Below are 26,946 nucleotides of genomic sequence, written 5' to 3'. Positions count from 1 at the left end.
GTGGTCTCATCTGCATATCTGAGGTTATTGATATTTCTCCCAGCAATCTTGATTTCAGCTCGTGCTTCCTCCAGCCCAGCGTTTCTCATGATGTACTCTGCATATAAGTTAAATAAGCAGGGTGATCTTCCTCACAAGTTGGTCACTGATGCTGGCTTGAGGCAAATACATAGTTCCTGTATGCCCTTTGGGTTTGGGAGGAAGACTCAGGTAAGGTGCAAAGTAGCATGGGGTCACAAAATGTTGGACATGACTGAACAACTGAACAACAACAATAAGAACGATGAATGCTAAAGGAAACTGAACCAGAAAATGGGAGAGACTCTTTTTCTTTCCATCTTACACGACCTAAAACTCTTAATCCAGAACCCAGAGCTAAATAGATAATGTGTGGGTTATTTAGGGAACTTAACTACCATATACAATGTTATATCTAGATGACAGATTCCAAACAACTAACTTAGTAACAGATGCTTGGAACACATCTCTTTATTAAGTGGGGTGTTATCTAGAATTTCCCTAAACACCTTTATATGTAGATAGAAATTTGGATCGTATTTGCATAATTATAAAGTAGAGTTTACATGATGTTTTGCTTAGAACAAAATTGTTCCTCATTTTGAGAAAGGGAGAAGGACTGTTACATTCATAAAAAGAAATTTTCCCTTTTTTATGGGCTTTGGAAATGTATGGACAACTAGACTAGAAGTCTGGAAGACTCAAAACATTAAAATGGAAGGTATTAATTGAATTGGCTGTGTTTCCTGACCTCTGTATTTGCTTCATGTAGTAAGGCTTTGTTAGTTTTTGTTTGCTTGTTCTTAAGGCCTGAGGCTGTTTATTTTTCAGAGCCTTAGATTCCTTTTTTGACTGAGCTTTTACTGCAAATAGATAAAGTTCCTGCTCTGTACCACTGCTTTTACTAGCTTAGAAGTTTATTAATATGCTTATTTATATCCCTAGCACATAAATGTATGTAAAGCATACTTTGATTTGTAAATATTACCTTTTTTATGGAATGTAACTGTGCCTTTTGCCACTAGAACAAATTGATTTCATCTGCTGTCTCATCTTTAAACCTATTATTTACCCAACTTTTAGCTTTTTCATTATAATGTAAAAATGTCTCTCTACTATAAGAAGATTAATAAACAAAGCAGAAAAGACTGCTTATGAAAAAATACTTTAGAAACCCTGTCCTTTTGATTAGTAACCAGTCCTTCTACCAGAAAAACTTCAAAGTGCTCTCTAAACATTGAATTTTCATCAGTGATGCTGCAAGCCTTAGCTCTCATCTTTCATGCTTACCATGCAATAACTTCAAAAGGATAAAAAGAAAGAATGGTAATCTCTCAAAGCACCACTGTGCTACGGTCAGTCATCTTGTCTTTAGTTATCATGCATTCACAAGCAGATAATTGCTTCATTACATTATGCTTTAATAAATATAGTAATTAACATTTTGTTACAAAAAAAGAAAAAAGCCAATAGTCAAACCATTCAGAAATGAAATCCAGAGCCCAGGGGATTTCTAAAAGAAAACGAAAAAGAATTAGACAGCGTCAAATATAGACCTCTTCAAAGGGAAAGAGATCATTTAAACTTGCCTTTTACTTACTGAAATACATTCTGCATATTTTATTGTTTTTGTCATCTTGCTTGTTATAATCCAGCCAGTGAATGTTCAAAGAACATAAAATCCTACAAATAAATAAATGGAATATGAGTGAATTGACAAAAAACCAACAATTAAGATCAAGAGTCTTACATGGAAGCTTTGATTATATAAGGCAATTATGTTTCCCTGTGGTGTTCCAGGAACATGTGATTTATCAGGAGGAGAAAAATCAGAAAGTTTTAAGCTTCATGACACTCACATATCTAATTAGCAGAGTTTAAGTAACCTGGAACGGAGAAGGCAATGGCAACCCACACCAATACTCTTGCCTGGAAAATCCCATGGATGGAGGAGCCTGGTGGGCTGCAGTCCATGGGGTTGCTAGGAGTCAGACACAACTGAGCAACTTCACTTTCACTTTTCACTTTCATGCATTGGAGAAGGAAATGGCAACCCACTCCAGTGTTCTTGCCTGGAGAATCCCAGGGATGGGGGAGCCTGGTGGGCTGCCATCTATGGGGTCACACAGAATCAGACACGACTTAAGCGACTTAGCAGCAGCAGAAGCAGCAGTCTCAAACAAAAGACCAAATTACTTGTGAATACGTGTGACTTTTGCTGTTTGGATCAGGGAATATCCTCCCACCAGCAACTTTCTAAAGATTTCTGCCCACAAGGTAATAAAATGGAGACAGCATTTACAAATTAAAAACATAATTCTTGGTGACAAATTGTTTTAAAAGCTATATTGGCCAAGGGTGAGTGATAGTCATTCAGTTATGTCTGACTCTTTGTGACCCCATGGACTGTAGCCTGCCAGGCTCCTTTGTCCATGGAATTCAGGCAAGAATACTGGAGTGGGTTGCCATTTCCTTCTTCAATATTGACCAACAGCAAAGTGCAAATATTTTATAATATTATGGTAAAAAGGAAAAGAAAAGCAATGGATGGAATGCTGTCTGATAGTCTCAGTAAGTATGTTTCTCTATCAGACCCTGGAGTAAAAAAGTTATATTTTCAGATAATTGGGGTGTTACTTCAATCAGTGCTATCAGTTCAGTTCAGTCGTTCAGTCGTGTCCGACTCTTGGCCACCCCGTGAATGGCAGCACGCCAGGTCTCCCTGTCCATCACCAACTCCCGGAGTTCACTCAGACTCACGTCCACTGAGTCAGTGATGCCATCCAGCCACCTCATCCTCACCTCATCCACCTCACTCATCCTCATCCCCTTCTCCTCCTCCTCCCAATCCCTCCCAGCATCAGAGTCTTTTCCAATGAGTCAACTCTTCACATGAGGTGGCCAAAGTACTGGAGTTTCAGCCTTAGCATCATTCCTTCCAAAGAACACCCAGGGCTGATCTCCTTTAGAATGGACTGGTTGGATTTCCTTGCAATCCAAGGGACTCTCAACAGTCTTCTCCAACACCACAGTTCAAAAGCATCAGTTCTTCAGTGCTCAGCTTTCTTCACAATCCAACCCTCATATCCATACATGACCATTGGAAAAACCATAGCCTTGACTAGACGGACCTTTGTTGGCAAAGTAATGTCTCTGCTTTTGAGTATGCTATCTAGGTTGGTCATAACTTTCCTTCCAAGGAGTAAGCGTCTTTTAATTTCATGGCTGCAGTCACCATCTGCTGTGATTTTGGAGCCCAAAAAAATAAAGTCTGCCACTGTTTCCACTGTTTCCCCATCTATTTCCCATTTCAGGTCCATGAATAAAGGCAAATTGGAAGTGGTCAAACAGAAGATGGCAAGAGTGAACGTCAACATTCTAGGAATCAGCAAACTAAAATGGACTGGAATGGGTGAATTTAGCTCAGATGACCATTATATCTACTACTGTGGGCAGGAATCCCTTAGAAGAAATGGAGTAGCCATCGTGGTCAACAAAAGAGTCCAAAATGCAGTACTTGGATGCAATCTCAAAAATGACAGAATGATCTCTGTTTTCAAAGTGAACCATTCAATATCACAGTAATCCAAGTCTATGTTTTGCCCCAACCAGTAACGCTGAAGAAGCTGAATTTGAACAGTTCTATAAAGACCTATAAGACCTTTTAGAACTAACACCCAAAAAAGATGTCCTTTTCATTATAGGGGACTGGAATGCAAAAGTAGGAAGTCAAGAAACACCTGGAGTAACAGGCAAATTTGGCCTTGAAATACGGAATGAAGCAGGGCAAAGGCTAATAGAGTTTTGCCAAGAGAACGCACTGGTCATAGCAAACACCCTCCTCCAACAACACAAGAGAAGACTCTACACATGGACATCACCAGATGGTCAACACCGAAATCACATTGATTATATTCTTTGCAGCCAAAGATGGAGAATCTCTATACAGTCAGCAAAAACAAGACCGGGAGCTGACTGTGGCTCAGATCATGAGCTCCTTATTGCCAAATTCAGACTGAAATTGAAGAAAGTAGGGAAAACCACTAGACCATTCAGGTATGACCTAAATCAAATCAGTGCTCTAGTCATAGGGAATTGTTGACATTTTTGCCATTAGCTTGTTATTAATACATAAAATATATATGTAGGGCAGATTAAAGTCTTCCTTGGTGGCTCAGTGTGGTAAAGAACCCTCCTGCCAAGCAGGAGACACAAGTTTGATTTTTTGTTCAGGAAGATCCCCTGGAGAAGAAAATTGCAACCCACTCCAGTATTCTTGCCTGGGAAATCCCATGGACAGAGGAGCCTGGTGGGCTATAGCCCATGTGGATGCAAAAGAGTTGGACATAATTTAGCAACTAAATAGCAGCAGCAGCAGGGCAGATTAAAGGTAATATATTTTTAATATAAACATTAAATAAGGAGACTAACCAGAAGACCAAATTAAGGTTTTGGGAAAAGGGTGGGAGTATGTTTATGTGCACGGTATGTTTGGTGTCAAAATACAGAATGGTCAAAAAATAGAAGGGAGTAGGAAGTGACAAATTAAAAGCCTTGCTAAACAGATAAGGAGAATGGAAAAATGAAAAAGTATGTGGTGACAGGAAAGATTGACTGGACTTGGTTACATTTATAGATGAAAATGGAGTAAGAGACAACTTAGTATAAAAGCCTAGCACTCTGTGTATTGATATTAATTCTACCTGTACCCATGATAGGGAATCAATAAGTTAAAATAATTTCTCTAAAGCTGCTGTCAGAAAAAATGCTACTATATTTATTTTTAATTAAACTCTAAGTATCTATGAATGGCATCACCAAGGAATTATTTTTAGTTAATATAACTCTCAAGTGTCTCTAGAAGAGCCTAAGTAAATAGGACTACTTTTTTTGCCCACAGTAGCACATATTAACATAACCATAAGATTTAAGATCCTAAAGCCTTGAAGAATAACATGAGAGGAAGAATGAAGGTTTACTTTAAAATTCCATGAACTTTTGTGAGTACAAGAGCTGAAAAAGGTAAGCAATGAGGGAAAAATTAGAAGGAAAGTGGGGAACAGAGAAAATCAGGTCAGAGTTTGGCACAAGTATTACTTGACTTCTATTCTTTCATCACCAATATAGAAGAAAATGTTTTTGATGAAATTGTTAAATTGAGAAGACAAAGACATTATATCTTTGTAATAATAGAAACTGCTACATATTAACTCATCTCTGTTTACTCACGTACCTGTGTACTTATTGGAAGGGCAAGAAAACTGCACTTTTCACATTTTGAATATCACATGACTCCTTGGTAAGCAATTAAACAGCCCTGAACCTTACCCAGGATAAATAATGTGATTATTTGTGTTTACATATTTTTCACTGGAAGTGAAAATAAGAAAAAGTCGAAAGAGAAGGCTAACTCAAATATTGAGAAATGATGAGTAGGATGTAGATAGGGAATCCATCCTTGAGAAGAGGGGGTTTGAGGGCCACTGAAGAAAGGCTACCCAATGTGAATGCAGGCTGTTACATTCTGACTTTTAAACACTGTTGGCCACAAACTAGCCTTCCGTGTATAAAACTGACTCTGTGGGGTAAAAACTATGTGAAACGGGATGGCTCTATAATAACTGAAAGTGAAAAGGAAAGAAATAAACCACCTCAATCTTTAAGACCACACTTACAAAGAGAAAGCAAGCACCAATCATGGCTGCTTTGACTGTCACATCGAGGTCCGCAGGAACGTGAATCCCAAAGTTGTCAGCATTGGTGAAAACATCATTCACAAAGCCTGACCAGTACTTGGAAATCTTTCCAATTGTAAGCTTTTCATTAATGGTCTTCACCTTTGAAAAGAAAATAAGAGGCTGTAAATTTGAAGGTGAAACCTATGATTTTACATTTTTCCATGTTTACTTCATGAGACATAAGAATAATTTTATTCATCATCTTTAAAAGACAATTCAATGGCACTCATTCCTTTATATAATCTTAGGTTTGTAAATTTGTTTCCAGTTTGTTATTCAGGAATTTTGTTTTTCTGACATTTTTTTAACCATCATAATCTCTTTTTTTCTCCTTTATGTATGCAGATTGAGAATTTAACTGCAATAAGTAATTAAGGCCAGACTGCCACAAGATGGCAGCAGGTACATAGTTTCAATTACATAGTCTAACCATGATGATAATCCTTCTATCTGAGGTCCATATTTTAAATCTGAATTCTTCATGCAAAAAAAAAAAAAAAAAGAAACAAAGAAAGAAAATATTTTTGAGAAAGATATTAGAGGAAATTTTTAGATAAAATTAATTTCCAAGTATAATTTATTTTTTTATTGCTAAGATTTTATAATTACTGATTTGCTTAAATATTATCAGTTCACTTCAGTCACTCAGTTGTGTCTGACTCTTTGTGACCCCATGGACTGCAGCATGCCAGGCCTCCCTGTCCATCACCAACTCCTGGAGTTTACTCAAACTCACGTCCATTGAGTCAGTGATGCCATCCAACCATCTCCTCCTCTGTCATCCCCTTCTCCTCCCGCCTTCAATCTTTCCCAGCATCAGGGTCTTTTCCAATGAGTCAGTCCTTTGCATCAGGTGGCCAAAGTATTGGAGTTTCAGCTTCAGCATAAGTCCTTCCAGCAAATATTCAGGACTGATTTCCTTTAGGATTTACTGGTTGGATCTCCTTGCAGTCCAAGGGATTCTCAAAAGTCTTCTCCAACACCACAGTTCAAAAGCATCAATTCTTTGGTGCTCAGCTTTCTTTATAGTCCAACCCTCACATCCATACATGACTACTGGAAAAGCCATAGCTTTGACTAGATGGACCTTTGTTGGCCAAGTAATGTCTCTGCTTTTTAATATGCTGTCTAGGTTGGTCATAAGTTTTATTTCCAAGGAGCAAGCGTCTTTTAATTTCATGGCTGCAATCACCATCTGTGGTGATTTTGGAGCCCCCCAAAATAAAATCTGCCACTGTTTCCATTGTTTCCCCATCTATTTGCCATGAAGTGATGGGACCAGATGCCATGATCTTCGTTTTCTGAATGTTGAGTTTTAAGCCAACTTTTTCACTCTCCTCTTTCACTTTCATTAAGAGGCTCTTTAGTTCTTCACTTTCTGCCATAAGGGTGGTGTCATCTGTGTATCTGAGGTTATTGATATTTTTTCCAGCAATCTAGATTCCAGCTTGTGCTTTATCCATTCCAGCATTTCTCATGATGTACTCTGCATATAAGTTAAATAAGTAGGGTGACAATATATAGCCTTGACATACTCCTTTCCTGATTTGGAACCAGTCTGTGGTTCCATTTTCAGTTCTAACTGTTGTTTCTTGACCTGCACACAGATTTCTCAGGAGGCAGGTCAGGTGGCCTGCTTTTCCCATCTCTTGAAGATATTACAAGTCATTGCTTAATTTCATTTTTATGTTATACTCAGACATTTACAAGGTCATTCCTTTATAACTAACCTAAGTCCTATTTTTCATTTGAAAAACTTCTCTGGGCTAATGTACCACATAAATTCAGACTAATAATTTCATATGAAAAAGTCTATAGTTCTTTTCAACTAGAAGGAATCTAGAATTAAACTATCCACTATTCATTTGCTTGCCCTGTTTCTCATTCAAAGGCTTAAAGTGATATAAACTTTCACTTTCTGTGTGGAAGTAGAAAGAAAATAAAGGGGGTTACTTAGGTCATCTCTATACCATAAATGGGATTTATGGTGGCTTACTAGTAAAGAATCCACCTGCCAATGCAGGAAATGTGGTTTGATCCCTGGGTCAGGAAGATCCACTGAAAAAGGAAATGGTAACCCACTCCAGTATTCTTGAGTGGAGAATCCCATGGATAGAGGAGCCTGAAAAGCTACAGTCAATGGGTTTGCCAAAGAGTAGGACATGATTTAGCGACTAAAAAACAATACCATAAATATTAAAACTCTTAGTTCAGTTCAGTCGCTCAGTCGTGTTCGACTCTTTGCAACCCCATGAACTGCAGCACGCCAGACCTCCCTGTCCATCACCAACTCCTGGAGTTCACCCAGACTCACGTCCATCGAGTTGGTGATGCCATCAGCCATCTCATCCTCTATTGTCCCCTTCTCCTCCTGCCCCTATTCCCTCCAAGAATTAGAGTCTTTTTCAATGAGTCAGCTCGTCGTATGAGGTGGCCAAAGTACTGGAGTTTCAGCTTTAGCATCATTCAGCTTTAGCATCATTCCTTCCAAAGAACACCCAGGGCTGATCTCCTTTAGAATGGACTGGTTGGATCTCCTTGCAGTCCAAGGGACTCTCAAGAGTCTTCTCCAACACCACAGTTCAAAAGCATCAATTCTTTGGCACTCAGCTTTCTTAACAGTGCAACTCTCACATCCATACATGACCACAGGAAAAACCATAGCTTTGACTAGACAGACCTTTGTGGGCAAAGTAATGTCTCTGCTTTTTAATATGCTATCTAGGTTGGTCAAAACTTTCCTTCCAAGGAGTAAGCACCTTTTAATTTCATGGCTGCAATCACCATCTGCAGTGATTTTGTTTCCCAAAAAAATAAAGTCTGCCACTGTTTCCACTGTTTCCCCATCTATTTCCCATGAAGTGATGGGACCAGATGCCATGATCTATGTTTTCTGAATATTGAGCATTAAGCCAACTTTTTCACTCTCCTCTTTCACCTTCATCAAGAGGCTTTTTAGTTCCTCTTCACTTTCTGCCATAAGGATGGTATAATCTGCATATCTGAGGTTATTGATATTTCTCCCAGCAATCTTGATTCCAGCTTGTGCTTCTTCCAGCCAGGCGTTTGTCATGATGTACTCTGCATAGAAGTTAAATAAGCAGGATGACAATATGTCTTGACGTACTCCTTTTCCTATTTGGAACCAGTCTGTTGGTCCATGTCCAGTTCTAACTGTTGCTTCCTGACCTGCATACAGGTTTCTCAAGAGGCAGGTCAGGTGGTCTGGTATTCCCAACTCTTTCAGAATTTTCCACAGTTTATTGTGATCTACACAGTCAAAGGCTTTGACATAGTCAATAAAGCAGAAATAGACGTTTTTCTGGAACTCTCTTGCTTTTTCAATGATCCAGCGTACGTTGGCAATTTGATCCCTGGTTCCTCTGCCTTTTCTAAAACCAGCTTGAACATCTGGAAGTTCACGGTTCACGTATTGCTGAAGCCTGGCTTGGAGAATTTTGAGCAGTACTTTACTAGCATGTGAGATGAGTGCAATCGTGCAGTAGTTTGAGCATTCTTTGGCATTGCCTTTCTTTATTGGAATGAAAACTGACCTTTTCCAGTCCTGTGGCCACTGCTGAGTTTTCCAAATTTGCTTGAATATTGAGTGCAGCACTTTCACAGCATCATCTTTCAGGATTTGAAATAGCTCAACTGGAATTCCTTCACCTCCACTAGCTTTGTTCGTAGTGATGCTTTCTAAGGCCCACTTGACTTCGCATTCCAGGATGTCTGGCTCTAGGTGAGTGATCATACCATCGTGATTATCTGGGTCGTGAAGATCTTTTTTGTACAGTTCTTCTGGGTATTCTTGCCACGTCTTCTTAATATCTTCTGCTTCTGTTAGGTCCATACCATTTCTGTCCTTTATTGAGCCGATCTTTGCATGAAATGTTCCCTTGGTATCTCTAATTTTCATGAAGAGATCTCTAGTCTTTCCCATTTTGTTGTTTTCCTCTATTTCTTTGCATTGATCACTGAGGAAGGCTTTTTTTTTTTTTTATCTCTTCTTGCTATTCTTTGGAACTCTGCATTCAGATGCTTATATCTTTCCTTTTCTCCTTTGCGTTTTGCCTCTCTTCTTTTCACAGCTATTTGTAAGGCCTGCTCAGACAGCCATTTTGCTTTTTTGCATTTCTTTTCCATGGGGATGGTCTTGATCCCTGTCTCCTGCACAATGTCACAAACCTCAGTCCATAGTTCATCAAGCACTCTATCTATCAGATCTAGTCCCTTAAATCTATTTCTCACTTCCACTGTATAATATTTTGCTCAAATTCACATCCATTGAGTTGGTGATGCTATCTAACCATCTCATTCTCTGCTGCCCTCTTTTCCTTTTCCTTAACAGTTTTTCCTAGAAATAAATCTTAGAGGAAATAGTCTAAAGTATGTATTTCTTTTTTGTTTATTCACTCTATTCATTCATGTGTATCGTAATAGGACATTAAGTTTACAGGATTTCAGGGAACACGACTCACCTAGAATACAATGTACATTTTACAAAATGGGCTGTCATAACTCCAAAAATTCTTGGCATAACTTTCCTAAGAGTAAAGAATAAAAATAAGCCTTCTAATTGAGGAGTACATACTTTAGACTATTTCCTCTAAGATTTATTTCTAAGAAAAACTGTTAAGGAAAAGGAAAAGAGGGCAGCAGAGAATGAGATGGTTAGATAGCATCACCAACTCAATGGATGTGAATTTGAGCAAACTCTGGGAGATCGTGAAGGATACGGAAGGCTGGCATGCTGCAGTCCATGGGGTCGCAAAGCATCGGACACCACCTAGCAACTGAACAAAGCTGTTAAGATAGTTCATATTACACATTGAATTTGCAAGTACTTACTGCTTTCTGATTTACACACATATGTTTATATGAGAATAGATTGTTATACAAAATGAAGTTAGCAAGTCTTACTTACATAGCTTTTAAATTAATGATATTTTAATGGAGTGTGCTCTTGAGATCAGATTTGGGATATGTTACCACCAGGGATATAGGAAAGAAGATGTGATTTCAGTGATTCTAAACTAAATATATTTGCTTTATACCATAGGTGCTATAATTTCACACACATCAAATTTTTGTAGTATGTTCTAAAAAAAAATTCTTGAACTTATGTCTCTGAAATTATGAGTTATTATGGGCATGTACAATATTACTTATTCCATTATTTCACAAATATATTATTTTCTGAATTTATTTCAGAAATATTTCATGAGTTGAACATTTAAAAAATTGAATTATGTTGCAAAAAATCAGGACCTAAGTGAAACAGTCCTTCATTTGTCAATCGTACCTCAAAATCCACATCGCCAAAACAGCCGCATGTTGCACAAGGGCCAACAATTTTCAAAATATCTTCTTTGCTTGCATTTTGGATTGTGAATTTAGGCAGAAAGGGGTCCCACTTCTGTGCAACATAACCAACTACAGAACCAGGAGGGGCATGGATTTCTAACTGTAGGAAGAGATAATAATAAAATAAGATTTCCTAAGGTTATTGTATTTTAATTTTACTATAATGTCTGCTTACTTCTAAACAGTATATAAAAGATTCTAAATATCTGCTTCTATGCTATACTGGATTTTTAAAATAATTTTTAGAAACAAAGAAATTCACTGTATAGATATGTGTTCCTCATGATCCACTAAAAGTCCATGTCTTTGATCTTCATTCCCTAAGGAAAACCTACCCCAGGCCTGTCTTCTGACCCTGGGATACTGGCTTCTTTGCCATGTCTGTTCCAAGTACAATAGTTGGACAAGCATTGAAGTTGTTTCCTATAATATACTTCATATTTATCCCCTCTTGGTTGTTGTCACAACACACATCTATTTTTAAGCCTCACTTCTTGATTCTTATAATTTTTTTTTCCTCTTCGATTTATCAACTTCAGCTTCTCTGTGCTAACAAATGCTTCTTGCAGAGTTATGTTACACACCAATGTGATTTCTGTTTCATTTTGTCCAAAGCATTAAAAGAATATCATTTGCATTTTCAGAGCTGACTAGTATTTTGCTCCATTATCATTCATCCCCCTAATTTCTTAATTGTCTATCATACTGTATTTCAACATATTTATTTAGCCAGTTCAAATACTTTGTATTAATAAAATAAGCTGGAAGTGGGTGAAAATGATGAATATTATTTGCTTTTAAATCAAGCCAACTCTCCATCATCTGATCTCCCTTTGTCTTTTCTTACTTGTTAAATTCATAGTTTTATGTGCATGTCTGTAGTGTTTTTGGATAGACAAAGGTATTCTCAATAAGACTTCTTAGAATTACATAGATTTGTTCTAGGATCACTTCTAAAGTAATTGATTTGATTTCAACCAAATTAAAAATATACTAATCAGTATTATGATGCATCCTATGTTTAGTTTATGTGACATGGGGTTCAGTTCAGTTCAGTTCAGTCACTCAGTCGTGTCCGACTCTTTGCGACTCCATGAATCACACCACGCCAGGCCTCCCTGTCCATCACCAACTCCCGGAGTTCACTCAAACCGACATCCATCAAGTTGGTGATGCCATCCAGCCATCTCATCCTCTGTCGTCGACATGGGGTTACTTTGAAATAAAATATTAACTGTCAGAAATGTTATAATGGGTGTATATTCTGGGTTATACTGACTTAAGCATCTTGGGGCATATTAGATATTGAATATCCCCAGTAGAAGGATAAAAATTCTTGGGCTGCAAGAATTTGAGTACCTTAGCAATCCTATCACTTGACCAGATAATTGCTTATAAAGAGTTGCAGAATTAGCTTCAACATATATTGTTAGAAACTTCTCTACTTAATGAGAGTTCTGTATTAATATTTACTTCCCATTGTGCTAAGTAGAATATTTATACATAGGTCCTCAATAAAGAAACTTGGGTTTGAAAAAAGATACCTGGATCAAATCCCTCTTATGATACATTCTAGATGTGTGATCATAGATGAGGCCCCTCTAAGCCTCAGATTCCTCCATTGCAAAATGTAGAGAGTAAAATCTATTTCTTCTCACTTAGATGTTCCTGATATCAAAGAGATCAAAGTAAGTGTATATTCCACATAAACTTAACTGCATCATGTCCATGAAAGTTATTACTATAGATTTACTAAAAGGTGATGAAAATCTATTATATATTAAAATATAATAATCAAATGATTCCCTCTAGAAGAATAACACACTCTTTGCTGAACCTTGAAGTTTGTCATAAATGGGTAAATGGAACATGAGATTCTGTTCTAAAAATAATACTGACCCAGGAGATTCCTTTAGGAGAGTTTAGTATCACTCAGCACTCCCTGAACTTTGTACCAATAAGATGAAGAGTAAATCTGCTTAATGGTGGAAATTACAGATATTACCTAGCTAATACAGAGATTCAGGAGGATGTGTCTCATTTACATGATGCATGAGCTGTCTTTCCAAATTAACACCACGGAAGCCACTATAGTTTTTCATTGGAAATGAAAAAAAAAAATATTAGTGAATCACCAAATCCTTAAGCTGTTCTGATCTTAAAGGAGCAACATTCTAATTCAACCAATTGAAAGGTTAATGACCTTGTATCGCCAGCTGCATGTCATTTATTAAAGAAATAATTGCTACCCTTTCCAACTGTGGAAAATAAAAGCACACCCAGGTCAGTGACTAACCTCTTGTAGGTAGCAAGGGCACCAGCAGCTGTTACACCTCAAGGGCCTGTTGACTGTAATCACCTCTTGACCTGAGTTATCGGTGATCTTCAGAACGCATGATCGCAGAGTGGAACAGAAAGTACGGTTGAAGCAGATGCTTTCCTCCTCTGCAAAGAATATTCTTTGTCCCAAGCTGTTTTTAATCTCATATTTGTTGGCGGTCTCAGTGCCTAGTATCACTAATGGAGCAAAAAAAAAAAAATTATCAAAAGCATGCTACTGCTTAGTATCAAAACTTTATATGAGTAAAAATAGTAGTGTTATTAGAATAAAGCAGCATGACTGATTAGTTATTAAGTACATGGTACCTTCTTCAGACAAATCTATTTCTGTACTCTAAATTTTGAGGATTTAGCCATAGAAATCAAAGCAGACTCTGCGAAAAGAGCTGTGCAATTGATAAATTTTGATTCCAGTTATATGACCTATTTGGACACTTGTGTACTTTACAACTAGGGAAGCAATGCTCTAAAGAAGGATAGTACTCAAATTATTCTGTCATTGTTATGGAATTTACTGGGACAACTCACAGTGAAACTAATGATTCTATCTAAAAATCTATTTGGTACTATATCTATGAACTGGACATGGAACAACAGACTGCTTCCAAATAGGAAAAGGAGTACATCAAGGCTGTATATTGTCACCCTGCTTATTTAACTTCTATGCAGAGTACGTCATGAGAAATGCTGGGCTGGAAGAAACACAAGCTGGGATCAAGATTTCCGGGAGAAATATCAATAACCTCAGATATGCAGATGACACCACCCTTATTGCAGAAAGTGAAGAGGAACTCAAAAGCCTCTTGATGAAAGTGAAAGTGGAGAGTGAAAAAGTTGGCTTAAAGCTCAACATTCAGAAAACTAAGATCATGGCATCCGGTCCCATCACTTCATGGGAAATAGATGGGGAAACAGTAGAAACAGTGTCAGACTTTATTTTTTTGGGCTCCAAAATCACTGCAGATGGTGACTGCAGCCATGAAATTAAAGGACGCTTACTCCTTGGAAAGAAAGTTATGACCAACCCAGATAGCATATTGAAAAGCAGAGACATCACTTTGCCAACAAAGGTCCGTCTAGTCAAGGCTATGGTTTTTCCTGTGGTCATGTATGGATGTGAGAGTTGGACTGTGAAGAAGGCTGAGCGCCGAAGAACTGACGCTTTTGAAATTTGATATTGGAGAAGACTCTTGAGAGTCCCTTGGACTGCAAGGAGATCCAACCACTCCATTCTGAAGGAGATCAGCCTTGGGATTTCTTTGGAAGGAATGATACTAAAGCTGAAACTCCAGTACTTTGGCCACCTCATGTGAAGAGTTGACTCATTGGAAAATACTCTGATGCTGGGAGGGAATGGGGGCAGGAGGAGAAGGGGACGACACAGGATGGCATCACTGACTCGATGGACATGATTCTGAGTGAACTCTGGGAGTTGGTGATGGACAGGGAGGCCTGGTGTGCTGTGATTCATGGGGTCGCAAAGAGTCGGACACGACTGATTGACTGAACTGAACTGAACTACGGCTTCATGCTATTTATTTATTTCAATTTTGACATACTTTAGGTGTTATCTAGAATATTAAGGACAAACATACTCAAGTAATTTGAGTATTCAGCATTATAAATTTGTGCCCTGTTAAATGATTTGGTTTTTGATGAATCACTGACAGTATGATAAAACAGTAGAACTTTATTTTGATGGTTTTTTGTTGGTCTCAGCCTCAATTTCCATGTCTGAAATTGTTAAGAAAATTTAAATTATTAGCAGCCATGGAAATGATCAAATAGCTTTTATTACTTCAAGATTAAAAATAATATTACATTCCTAATGACAATATCATAAAAGATTTGGGGAGTTTTATGCTTTTAGGCTTATGTATATCAGACTAATAATTTTACTTTCAGTGGAAGAGAGGTCCAACAGGGAGGGGACATATGTATACCTATGGCTGATTCATGTTGGTGTTTGACAAAAAACAACACAATTCTGTAAAGCAATTATCCTTCAATTAAAAAATAAATTAAAAAACTTTCCCAGAAAAAAAAATAGACCTAGTGCTCTTTTTGATTAAATTCTCTCCTAAACATTTAACTTTATAAAATACTTTAATAATTTTAATAATTTAACAATTTTAATAATTACAGAATGTACTTACTTCCAAGAAGCTCCACCTGCTGGTGTATAATTATCAGGTCTAACTGTTAAAAGATGACATGAAGGAAATACAAAGTATTACATCACAGGTCTTTGAAAATCTTTGCAGCTCTTACTATCAACCTGTTTACTGGACTACATGAAATTAGGTGTTTTTCATGTTCTCTGTGCAGAAAATGTTGGAAAACAACTCACATTTTATAATGAAGGAAAAAATAAAAAAAGCTAACATGGTTTGTACTCAAGTAAAAATTACAAGAACCTTGAAAATTTCAAAGCAAAATTGCTCTGAATAAGAATAGGAACTGTGGTTAGCTCTGTGTTTTTCCTGTGGTGATAAGATAGCTCTTGGAAATTATACCAATACCCTTGAGAATATTTTCAAACAGTCTCTGAATAAGAATGCCTATGAGGTTTTAAACTTCTTTCTCACTCTCTCTTTCTTTAAAAGAAATGAACCAAGAGGATGCAAACAATAATGATCTGCATGCTTGGCCTCTCCTCTCAGCCCTAACTACTTCACTCTGTCAAGTAGTAACTCATTCCTGATTGTGATGAAAAGTCTGTTAAAGCTGAGAAAGGCAATTCTTTAATTTCTTTCTCCAGTCACACTTTTCTTTGAACTAAGGGGAAAAAATCCATAAATCCTGTCAACAAAATACCAGTTTAAGCAGAAAAGAGTTAGCTTCTAAATGAATGACACATTAAAATTTGCCTATGCAATTAGAAATGAAGTTAATTTACAGAGATAAATTAGTCACAGGTAGCTGAGATGTGACTGTGTTAAATAGAATATAATACAAATGGTTTTTTTATGGAAATATTTAAAATATATTCTTAGAATGAATTTTATCTGTGTATATTTTAATTTTCATATTCAGCACTTAAAGATTCACTAAAGTAAAATCATTAACACTGAATACAGTGCTGATTATTGCCTTTTTGAATGCTTAATTTTCTATTTTGCCTTAAAATTTTCACTTTATTCTCTTTTCACATTAACAAACTCACTGATAACTTTCAAATAAATGTAGTAATTGTTAACATTTGGAATTGATTGGGCAATCACAAACCCTGAAAATATGAAATTATCTTATTTCCTTCATTCTTCTTGTATATCCTGAGGTAGAGGTAAAAGCTAGTATCATTTCTTCTTATTATTGATAAGAGTGTACATATGCCCTCCTTTCCAAGATTCACAGATATATTTTTTACAAAAATAATTTATGATATAAGATATTCTAGAACATATTTAAACAACTATGACTAAATCTTTAAGAAATCGGAATTGGTCTTTGTATGTAGTGTTGTTAGTTCTGTTTTCCTCTTTTGAGGAAAAAGGAGGGTTGACAGAAGAGAAGGGACACGCGTGATTATTTAGCAGTGCATCTATGGAGGCTCAGATGGTAAAGAATCTGCTGCAAGGAGGGACACCCGGGTTTGATCCCTGGGTGGGGATGATCCCCTGGAGAAGGGAATGGCTACCCACTTCAGTATTCTTACCTGGAGAATTCCATGGACTGTAGCCTGGTGGGCTATAGTTCATGGGGTGTTGAAGAGTTGGACACGACGGAGTGACTAGCACTTTCTTTCCCCCCAGTGTGTAGGCGTAACTTAGAGATGGAGAAGAAGTTTTGGGGTGCGAAAATAAGGCTTGAGATTAGGAACTTTGACTATTTATGTCATGGATCAAGTTTCAGCCCTGAACTTTAGAGACTATTGGCTGAAAAGGATAAATGTGCATCTCTAACATCTAATAATAGTGGTTGTTTATTTAATGACCACCTTGAGGTAGTCACTGTGCTGGATATTTGACATAGTGTCTGACTGAGTCCTCACACACATCAGAGAACAGGATATCATTACATGTAACATGTGAGGAAACAATCCCAGAGAAAGAAAGTGGTTTTGCTCAAGATCATAGAGCTTGTAAGTGGTTAGGCTGGGATATGAACCCAGGCAGTGATACCATGGATTTCAACTTGCTCTCTACTCTGCTGTACCAGCATAACTTAACTAATCTTAGGAACTGGGAGAAACAATTCTTAAGTGACACTGTGGAACTTCTGAGTACCTTTCCTCCCTATTTACTCTTATACTCACCCATCTTCTCTAATAACCTCGAATGTGATCTCTCTCTGTGGACAAACCTTCTGGATATGAGGGTCCTGGTTTTGGTTGTTCTTCTAGTTTCCTTTAAGTAGCCCTGGGCCACTTATAAACTGTGGTCCAAAAGAGCCTTTTCATCTTTTGCTATTAATTGATGGACCAGGAATTGTTGGAAACTTTAAACAGATTACATCCTGTATTCAGGTGTTAGGACAAGCAGAGCACTCCTACAGTAAGAAAGCTTCAGAATGGACACCGAATGACAGCCTTGGAAATGTATGTACAATCCATATGTATAATTTATCAGGCTTACAGGTATCAATGATTCAATTTAATATATGTATTAGGTTGGCTGAAAAGTTCATTTGGAATTTTCCATAAGATGTTACAGAAAAACCATAAGAAACTTTTGGTCAACCCAGTACTTCAAAATAAATGGAATCTTACATGTGCCTTTATAAATTTTAACTCAGTACTCTGATCTGTAGATGACTAAATAAAAGTCATCCTTTGATGCTTATAGGATAAAATGTTATTGACTATTATGAATATGTTAATTTAACTTAGAATGAATATAGTTCGATCCCTGGGTTGGGAAGATCCCCTGGAGAAGGAAATGGCAACCCACTCCAGTATTCTTGGCTGGAGAATTCCATGGACGGAGAAACCTGGAGGGCTACTTTCCATGCAGTCACAAAGAGTCAGACGTGACTGAAGTGACTCAGGACAATCTATAATACATGAACAACATATATGTATACACATACATATGTAAATATATATGTATATACAAATATTTTTATATGTATGTGTATATAAACATATACACAGACACACACATACACTTGCCACCTGGGAGTTTATTTTCAATTTGTTAGTGAAAATATGATTATCAATAGTTACTGGATAATAATGATTAAAAGAGAGTAGGTGATTTTTTAAATATTTACATTGAGATTTTAATTTGGAAGCATTTTTATTGAATATTTTCCTGTTTGTTTATTGAAGCATGCACTATTTTCAAATATTCATAATTTTATTGTGGTGTTTAGATAAAAGCTTACAAAATTCTTCATATATGTATATATATATATGTTTCTCACAAACTGGAAGTATTAAACTTTTTAAATGCTTATTCATCCTGTTCTGTATGCACTGCTTTAAAGCAAATGTGTTCTTTTAGTATAAAGACTATAAAATCCATTCCCTTTGAAGGAAAATACCCACCAATTTGTGAAATATTTTTATTTTCTGAAAAAGAGTACCAAAGGTATACATTTGGAAAATTGACTTTGTTTTAGAACTGAAGCAGTGGGCTCATATCTCTATCAAATATGAAAAAAAAGTGTGTTCATGTCAAGCATCTGGCTCTGGGTATGTCATCGTTCATGGATGGAAAAAGAATATGTGATGGCCATATGTGATCATCAAACCCCAGCCCTCTGGCACTGGTATATCACTTTTATACTTGGCAAAACCTTGTCTGACAACATTCCCAAACAGCTTGCAGCAGTTAATCAACTCTAGTCAGCTATTACAGCTGATCCTTTCTGCAGATGGAAGATGGTAGGTTAGCTTTTCCAGCTCTTTTACATATCTCCCTGAGCTCTCCAGTCTCTAAAGTACATTTGTCTGCCAGTGGGTTTCTGGAGAAGGCATCTGCAATTATAAACATTTTCCCAGGAACATATGCTGTGTGCAGCTTAAACCCTATCAGGCATAACAGAAATCTCTTGCACCTTAAGGGAATTAACACAGAGATTTGATTTTGATAAAGGAGTTAGACTTTATAGTTAGAAAGAGTGCCAAACAAGCTGAAAATTGCAGCACATGTGCTGACATCTCAATATTAGTGTAAGTGTATTTCTAATCGTGTGTAAGATAAATATTAAAGCATCAATAATATATACAAATATCAATTGCAACTTATATGCCATAAAATTCAGATGATATTTCTTGACTGATTTATTATAAGGCTTGAATCACTGCTTACCCTCCGATGACTAGAACAGTGACTATACTTAATACGATCTTTCAAGCAAATTTGCTCAGAGATGGCAAAAGTATCAGAAGACAGTAATGCTAACTTGATAGCTTGATTTCTCTTGGATTTCCATCCACCTTTTGAGATTCAATTGATAATGTTAAGCTCTCAACTCACTGAGAAAGTATATCCTGAGTACTTTGATCTTTAGCAGCCTTTCTCTTCTCTTTGTTTAGTCACTAAGTCTTGTCCAACTGTTGCGACCCCATGGACTGTAGCACAGGCAGCTCCTCTGTCCGTGGGATTTCCCAGGCAAGAATACTGGATTTCCTTTCACAGGGAATCTTCCTGATTCAGAGATTGAACCTGTGTCTCCTGCATTGCAGGTGGATTTTTTACCCCTGAGCCACCAAGGAAGCCCTCTCTTCTCTGTACACCTGCCCAAATTAAAAGTCAACACTTTTTAATTGTTGACAAAATGTTTTGTCAACATTTTTTGTCTTTGCCAAAAAAGTTGCAGAACGTTTGGGTGAGAGGAACTAGGTTTTATACCTTTTATGTGCCTTGACTATAACAGGTACTCAATTAATATCCTTTAATTAAATAACTGTAAGTGACTAGACATATTAGACAATTCCTCTAGGATTTAAATTTGCTGACACCTTGAGCAATGAGGAGAAGAAGGATAAGGTGCTAAACAGCTCAATCAAAAATGTTTAGTCTTCTCTCTGTGTCAGGTAAATAAGGAAAATAGAAGTGGTTATAAAACAAGGCAAAAGTTTCTGCCAAGTAATATAAATAAATAAAAGACAGATTGTATAATGCTTTTCTCACTTCAATAAGTTATTTGCTGAAGTTTTTAGTCTTGATTGGAGGGGAAGAAACCAAGTATGTATTTGTCTTAAAGGGAAAAAACTTTGCAGAAATAGACAGAAAAGCACCTGGCTTAAATATTCTAGACCAGGAGGGAGATTCCCTGGTGGAGGGGGACCCCGCTGCCATACTTGGTCCCCTGGATTGGAAGGTAAGATGTGAAGACCATGGTCTGGGTCTGAAGCTCCTGGAAGAAAGCCAGGCGGACCTCTGCTTCTTTGGTTCTCTGCATCTGCAAGAGAATGACAGTTCCAGCCCATATGTAAATGTAGACCATTTTATTTAGTCTGTCTTGTAACATTCCCTGCTACACGGTAGAGTATCTCCCACCTAGTAGAGTATCTCCCACCTAGTAGAGTATCTCCCACCTAGCCTCTCCCTTCAGTGCCCCTTCCTTCATTTTCTATATTCACTGTCACCACCACTTCACCTTGAACCCAGAGAAAAAGGAATGTAGTTGTGAGAAAAAGTTGGATAATTTGGACAAAATAAATCATTTTAGAAAATATGTTTTTTGAAAGCAAGTGAAACTTCTATTCAAAGAACTGAAAGATTATAAACTACAAATGGAAAATCAATGGCCAAAGAAACTAGGCATTCTCTACTCATAAAAGGATGACCTTAGACATACGTTTTGAATCATACTTAATGACTTTTGAGTATATTCTCCTTTCTTCAAATATTATGAAATTGCCTCATAATTTCCAAGATTATTTTGTCTCTTTTCATCAGTCATTCCACTATGCATAGATTTAATTCAGTGGTTCTTGTACTTTAGCCTGCAGCAGAACCACCTGGCCTGCCTCTAAGTTGTTTCAGTCGTGTCTAGCTCTTTGTGACCCCATGGACTATAGACCACCAGTCTTCTCTGTCGATGGGTTTTGCCAGTTAAGAATACTGGATTGGGTTGCCATTTCCTTCTCCAGGGGACCTTCCCAATCCAGCGATCGAACCTACGTCTCTTATGTCTTCTGCTTTGGCAGATGGGTTCTTTACCTTTAGTGCAACCTGGGAAGACCAAAAACCACCTTGGAGGGCTTAGCAAAACACACATTGCTGGGCTCACTCCAGACTCTGATTCAGTGGATGGAGTGGGGATGGAGCTTGAGAATTTGCAGTTCTAATAAGTTCCCAGGTAAACTAATGCTGTGGGACCAACAATATATACTTTGAGAACTAATGGGAATATTTGAAACTAATTTATGAGATTCTTAAGGGCAGTGTAATATTTAAATTTAGCTGTGATTTCCCAATACGCATCCAAAATCTTTTTTGACAGTGTTAATCCCTTTGTAGCTCATCCAACATTATAAAAGATAAAATAATTAGAAAATTATAAAATGTTTGGCTTTGATTTTTCAAATAATCACCTGTTTTCTATATTATTGCCAGGTAAAATTGTTACTATTTTGATTATCTCTTAGGTAGATATCGATTATATTGAAATTTGGAAATTTACTATTTATCCTGCATTAATCTGGAGCCCATGTGATATTATGCATATGACCTATAAGGGGTACATGCAAAATTCTTCTTTTTCATTAAAAATATATTTTATTACCTTTCTACTATTATTTTTCCCTTTTTTTCTCACATGACCACCTTTGACTATCCCTCATTGCTGCTGCTGCTGCTGCTGCTGCTAGGTCGCTTGTGTTGTGTCCAACTCTGTGCGACCCCATAGACAGCAGCCCACCAGGCTCCTGCGTCCATGGGATTTTCCAGGCAAGAGTACTGGAGTGGGTTGCTATTTCCTTCTCCAATGCATGACAGTGAAAAGTGTAAGTGAAGTCGCTCAGTCGTGTCTGACTCTTCACGACCCCATGGACTGCAGCCCACCAGGCTCCTCCATCCATGGGATTTTCCAGGCAAGAGTACTGGAGTGGGGTGCCATTGCCTTCTCCGTCTTCCTCATTAGATACCATTAATTTTTTTCAAGACTATCTGTGTTCTCATTTCTCATCTTTATTAAGTCATATTGTCAGACATCTCACATGTGCATTCATTTCATTTACATGTTGCTATTTTAGATTGAGTGTATGTGTAGAGCAAGGTTCATGATATGTGTTTTCAAATATCAGAGGAGCCATTATGAAGAAAAGTAACTTAGTGGATGAGATGGTCGGATGCATCATCAACACAATGAACATGAGTTTGAGCAAATTCTGGGAGATAGTGAAGGACAGGGAAGCCTGCCATGCTGCAGATCATGGGATCACAAAGACTCAAAAAAGACTCAGTGACTGAACAACAATGAACAACAAACTTAGACTATTTTGAAGACCTATGAATGGGAAGGACAAGGAAAACTGGCTCTGGATTAATAGGAAGAACATATTTATGACAGCTGCACAAAGATTTGGATAAGCATTCATTGTACTTATACTAAAATCAGAGTAACAGCTTTATAATTCACAGTAGATTTAAATGGTCTCTCTTAAGCACTGACACCCAAGTCCATGTAATTAGTGTGTGTGTCTGTTGAGGGGCAGTATTATTCTGAATCTTGTAAACCTCTAAAGAGTAAATTTGAAGAAAGGACTGATTTTCTTTTGAATAGTATTCATTCCTCTTCATTCATTGTTTCCCAAACGTATCCTGTATGAGCATTTGAGAGAGATTAAAAAAAAAAAAAAATGGTGAACGAATATAGGCTTCAAGGTGTGGTCCTTTGGACACTAACATAAACTGTTACTAGGAACAACTGGCTCATTAAGGTCATGTGTTTATTTGATGTTAATGAGGAACATTAATTGCCAGATGGTCCAATTATTTATTTAACCATAAGGTTGTGGGAGTAGACAAAATGGATCTCTAAGATTATACTAGTCTGTGACATTTAGCATTTGGACATGCTTTAGGGGTGTGAATGAATGGAAACAAACTTGTCATTTGGCCCCATGAAAATAGAGCCCCATACTGACAGTATTATAGCAATTTGCTTCCCCAAAGTCCCCCATCCTGAACTTCTCTCAGATTTGGGACAGACACAAAGGATATAGGCTTCAGAATTCCTCTTACTCTAGGGAAAGGGGCCTGAATGAGAACCTCTACCCAAGAGTGAATAGCTGAGAAAACTGAGAGGAAGCCTATGTAACACCGTGTCAGATTTGGGAGAGGAGCGAATGCCACACTAGCAATAGCACCTGGAAAATAATAAAAGGGTACACACATCCTTTCATTGGCTGTAGTGCCAAATGCACTGTTGTTATTGACTTTCAGAGGAACAGAGACAAAATTGTGATCTGGGGAACACTAGTTTAAAATGATAAAATTCATAATAGTGTTTGATCTCAGAGATGGAAGTATATGGCTATTGAATAGTAAGGGATCTTTATGAGCTGCTAGAAATATTTTATATCTTGGTCTTGGGTAGCGCATCCTGATTTTAAAAATCACAGAGCTTAAGTTTGGTGCCTTTTATGCACTTAACTGTACACACATTATCCTTCAATTGGTAAAAAAAAAAAAATATGTGTAGGGATTAATTTCTAATAACAACTGATAAAAGTTTATTAGATTCTCTTTTGCCAATTTTACTGTTAAAAAAATTAGCAAATTATTCCAAATTTATCTTGTAAATTATTTTGCTCTGACAGAATGTGGTGGGTTACTGAATGTCTGGCAACTGGTTCTACATTCCTCACATAGGGCTTTAGATTTCATGGCGTTAATGTACTGCAGCCCAGATCACGTCCAAAGTCTTTACTAGGAAGTCGAGGCTCAGTCAGACACTTCTGAGAACACCATTCTGAGATCACTTGCTTGCTCTTCTGGGATTTTGGCTTACACTGGAGCAGCAGAGCCTTTGAAGATCTAAACTGAAGCTTCTCTTCAGTTTAGATCATCCTGGGAATGCCTGTTTTTCTCAAACTTTAAGTTTGAGACCAAAGTGTTCATCAATTGTGTTTGTTTATACTAACTAGGGGACTTCAGACCACACAAATATTTCTTCAGTTCTAATGGCATCCAAAGTCCAGACTATCTTTTGATTTAGTGGTGCTGACAGAACTGCCTGTGAAATGTCCAACTAGCCTGTATTCCCTGGGAAAATGCTATCTACCAATACAGATTAATGGGCCCGAGGACATCATGACAGTATAAATAATGTTTTTAAATCTATTTGAATAAAACTCCACAAAAATATGATAAAGTGACTTGCCCCCTGAAACAAGATTCCTAATTCAAAAGGAAACTTCATTTTTCACTTTTAAGTTCTATAGGGTCCTCTCACAGATATTTTACCCACTTTATCTGTTAAATATTTTGACTGGGTTGCAGAAACAGTGTTAGTTTTCTACTTAAAGTTTTACCTCTTAAGTTTAGTCTTGAGCCCTTATCATTACTGAACATCACTGCTTTTTTTGGTAGATTAATCATATTTTGATCATAATATTGCTTTCTAGTCACAAGTTTCTTCAAAGACTACGACCACCAGTTGAAGAAGAAACTCCTTTGAATTTCTATCTGGCTTTGAATTTCTATCTACTGTTTTAAAAATGTATAACTAGCTTATAAATATTTCACATCCTCTGCAACCCTTTACTGTACAGCCTACAGTTGTTGCTGTAACTCTCACTTGATAAAGTGATGAAATGTTTCGGACTGAGTCTTAGTGTCAGTCTTAAATGAAGGAAAGAACGTGCCAAGATTTTGTCTTCAAATATAAAAATGAGACACACATATATTAAAATTCATGATTTTGAAGTTTCATGTCTATATTTTACAATTTGCTTGAACTTTCCCAGTGATACTCAGAGACTAGTGTACGGTGACAAAAAGTGAAAAAAAAAAATTACTTCCTTTGTTTCAGGTTAAAAAGCATCCTAAGTGTGTTTTGACAAAGGAAGCAAATAAGTATACACATTTCTCTGATGTGGATCATTAATTTAATTTAGGATATTTTAAATCGGTGGACTCTCTTAATCCTATTTGTAATTAGGTTAAAAGGTTTCCACCAATTATACTGATCACAATTCTTCATGATAAAACTGTTCATTAGAGCCCAGAGTTTAATGGCTTCTTCTGATAATGGAATGAAAACACATTATAATTTCATTTTTATATCATTTCACAAGTGTTTTTAGTGAGATTGCAACCCATTACCTAAAAGCAGCATATCCCTTTTCTTCTGAGAAGTTTTTTAAGTGAGACAGCACTAATGAGATTTACATTTTCAGGGTTGTGAGGAGAATTTACCAGTCCCCCCTCCCAAAGTCTTTAATTAATCTGTTTGCTTAAATTAGTTTCTGTTTAGTTTTTATGTATAATTTACCATCAAATAAATTTTCAAAGATTTTTGCTTCGTTGTTCAGAAATATTTGCTTCTAGTCCATTAAATTTGCTAGAATCTCCTGAGAACACACATTTAATTCTCTACAATAAATGGCTGTATCACATATTTTAAATAGCAGATAGGAAATTTAAAAATATTGAACTATAACACTTTTAACTTATGTGTGAAAAGTTTTCTACCAATCTCTTTAAACTGGAAATATCAACTTGTGTTTGGAATTAAATATTCCAATTCTAAATTTTGCTCTGCAGCTCTTCTCATTAAGGTTTATATTTATGATAATAAAAACATTGTTTACATCTTAACTTTTGGATTCTTTTAGGTAGAGTGGGTTTTTTGTTTTTTTTTTCCATATATTTAATGCAACATGCTCTTTGGCATTCAAAGTTAAAAACTCCAAAGTTCCAAAGAACTAAGTGACAGGTTTTAAAGTATCAATCTCACTGATTGTAACACCTTACAACCTATATTTTCAGTCATAAGGGAAATATTATTAGCTGCGTATATTTACTCTTACCTTTAGAGGCCATGAATATGTCTGAGTCACTTATCCAAAGGCAGCCAGGTTAAAAGAAAGGCTCTTCTTGTTGCAGCAAAGAGAAACACAGCAGGCATAGAACTTCAGAGGGTGCCTGCTTCTTGTCAGCTTACAAACACCAGAGAAAGGGAGAGCCTCGCAGCTTCTGGATGCTGTGTTTTATCATTTTGAACAACAGGAGGAGACAAAGCCATCATCAAAAGTGCACACTACTCAAAAACCATCATCCCACTTGGTGGCTGAAGGACCAATTGGAAAAGAATAAAAACCCAGGAAAGAAAATATGCAATACTTATTTTTATGGACCTTATTTCCACTTAATATTTAAAAATTATTTCTTGAAATATGTATTTTTTGCCTGACTGCGATAGCCGAAATATTTTGTTTTTCTAATTTCTAGCAATCTCCTGTAACAGAGTCTGTGATAAAACATTCTATCACATGTAGATTTCTGACAGTTATAAAGATATTTTTTAAATTTTGTTAATGTTTGGACAGTCGTATTCTTATGTTTTCTCAGGATTTCTT

General features: G+C 36.8%; 1 protein-coding gene across 3 annotated transcripts; it reads right to left on the bottom strand.

Annotated features, from left to right (window-relative positions):
- On the bottom strand, positions 1 to 26,650 carry PLSCR5 (phospholipid scramblase family member 5). Of its 3 annotated transcripts, none has more exons than XM_044946255.1 (8): positions 26,398 to 26,644; positions 20,653 to 20,816; positions 15,620 to 15,662; positions 13,420 to 13,640; positions 11,062 to 11,223; positions 5,694 to 5,855; positions 1,619 to 1,701; positions 1 to 185 (listed from the first exon to the last, which is right to left on the bottom strand). In XM_044946255.1, the coding sequence occupies exons 1-7, from the start codon at positions 26,408 to 26,410 to the stop codon at positions 1,663 to 1,665; spliced, it is 804 nt and encodes a 267-aa protein (XP_044802190.1). In that variant the 5' UTR covers positions 26,411 to 26,644; the 3' UTR covers positions 1 to 185; positions 1,619 to 1,662. The 3 variants fall into 3 exon arrangements, with proteins under 3 accessions (XP_044802190.1, XP_025146086.1, XP_044802193.1); XM_025290301.2 differs by lacking the exon at positions 1 to 185 and adding an exon at positions 1,419 to 1,531 and having other exon boundaries at positions 26,398 to 26,643; XM_044946258.1 differs by lacking the exons at positions 1 to 185; positions 15,620 to 15,662 and adding an exon at positions 1,419 to 1,531 and having other exon boundaries at positions 26,398 to 26,650.
- Positions 26,651 to 26,946: the final 296 nt, after the last annotated feature.

The sequence above is a fragment of the Bubalus bubalis genome, chromosome 1 (genome assembly GCF_019923935.1).
Source record: "Bubalus bubalis isolate 160015118507 breed Murrah chromosome 1, NDDB_SH_1, whole genome shotgun sequence".
NCBI lineage: Eukaryota > Metazoa > Chordata > Mammalia > Artiodactyla > Bovidae > Bubalus > Bubalus bubalis.
Note: the sequence above shows the minus strand (reverse complement) of the source record. Positions and strands in the feature narration are given on the sequence as shown.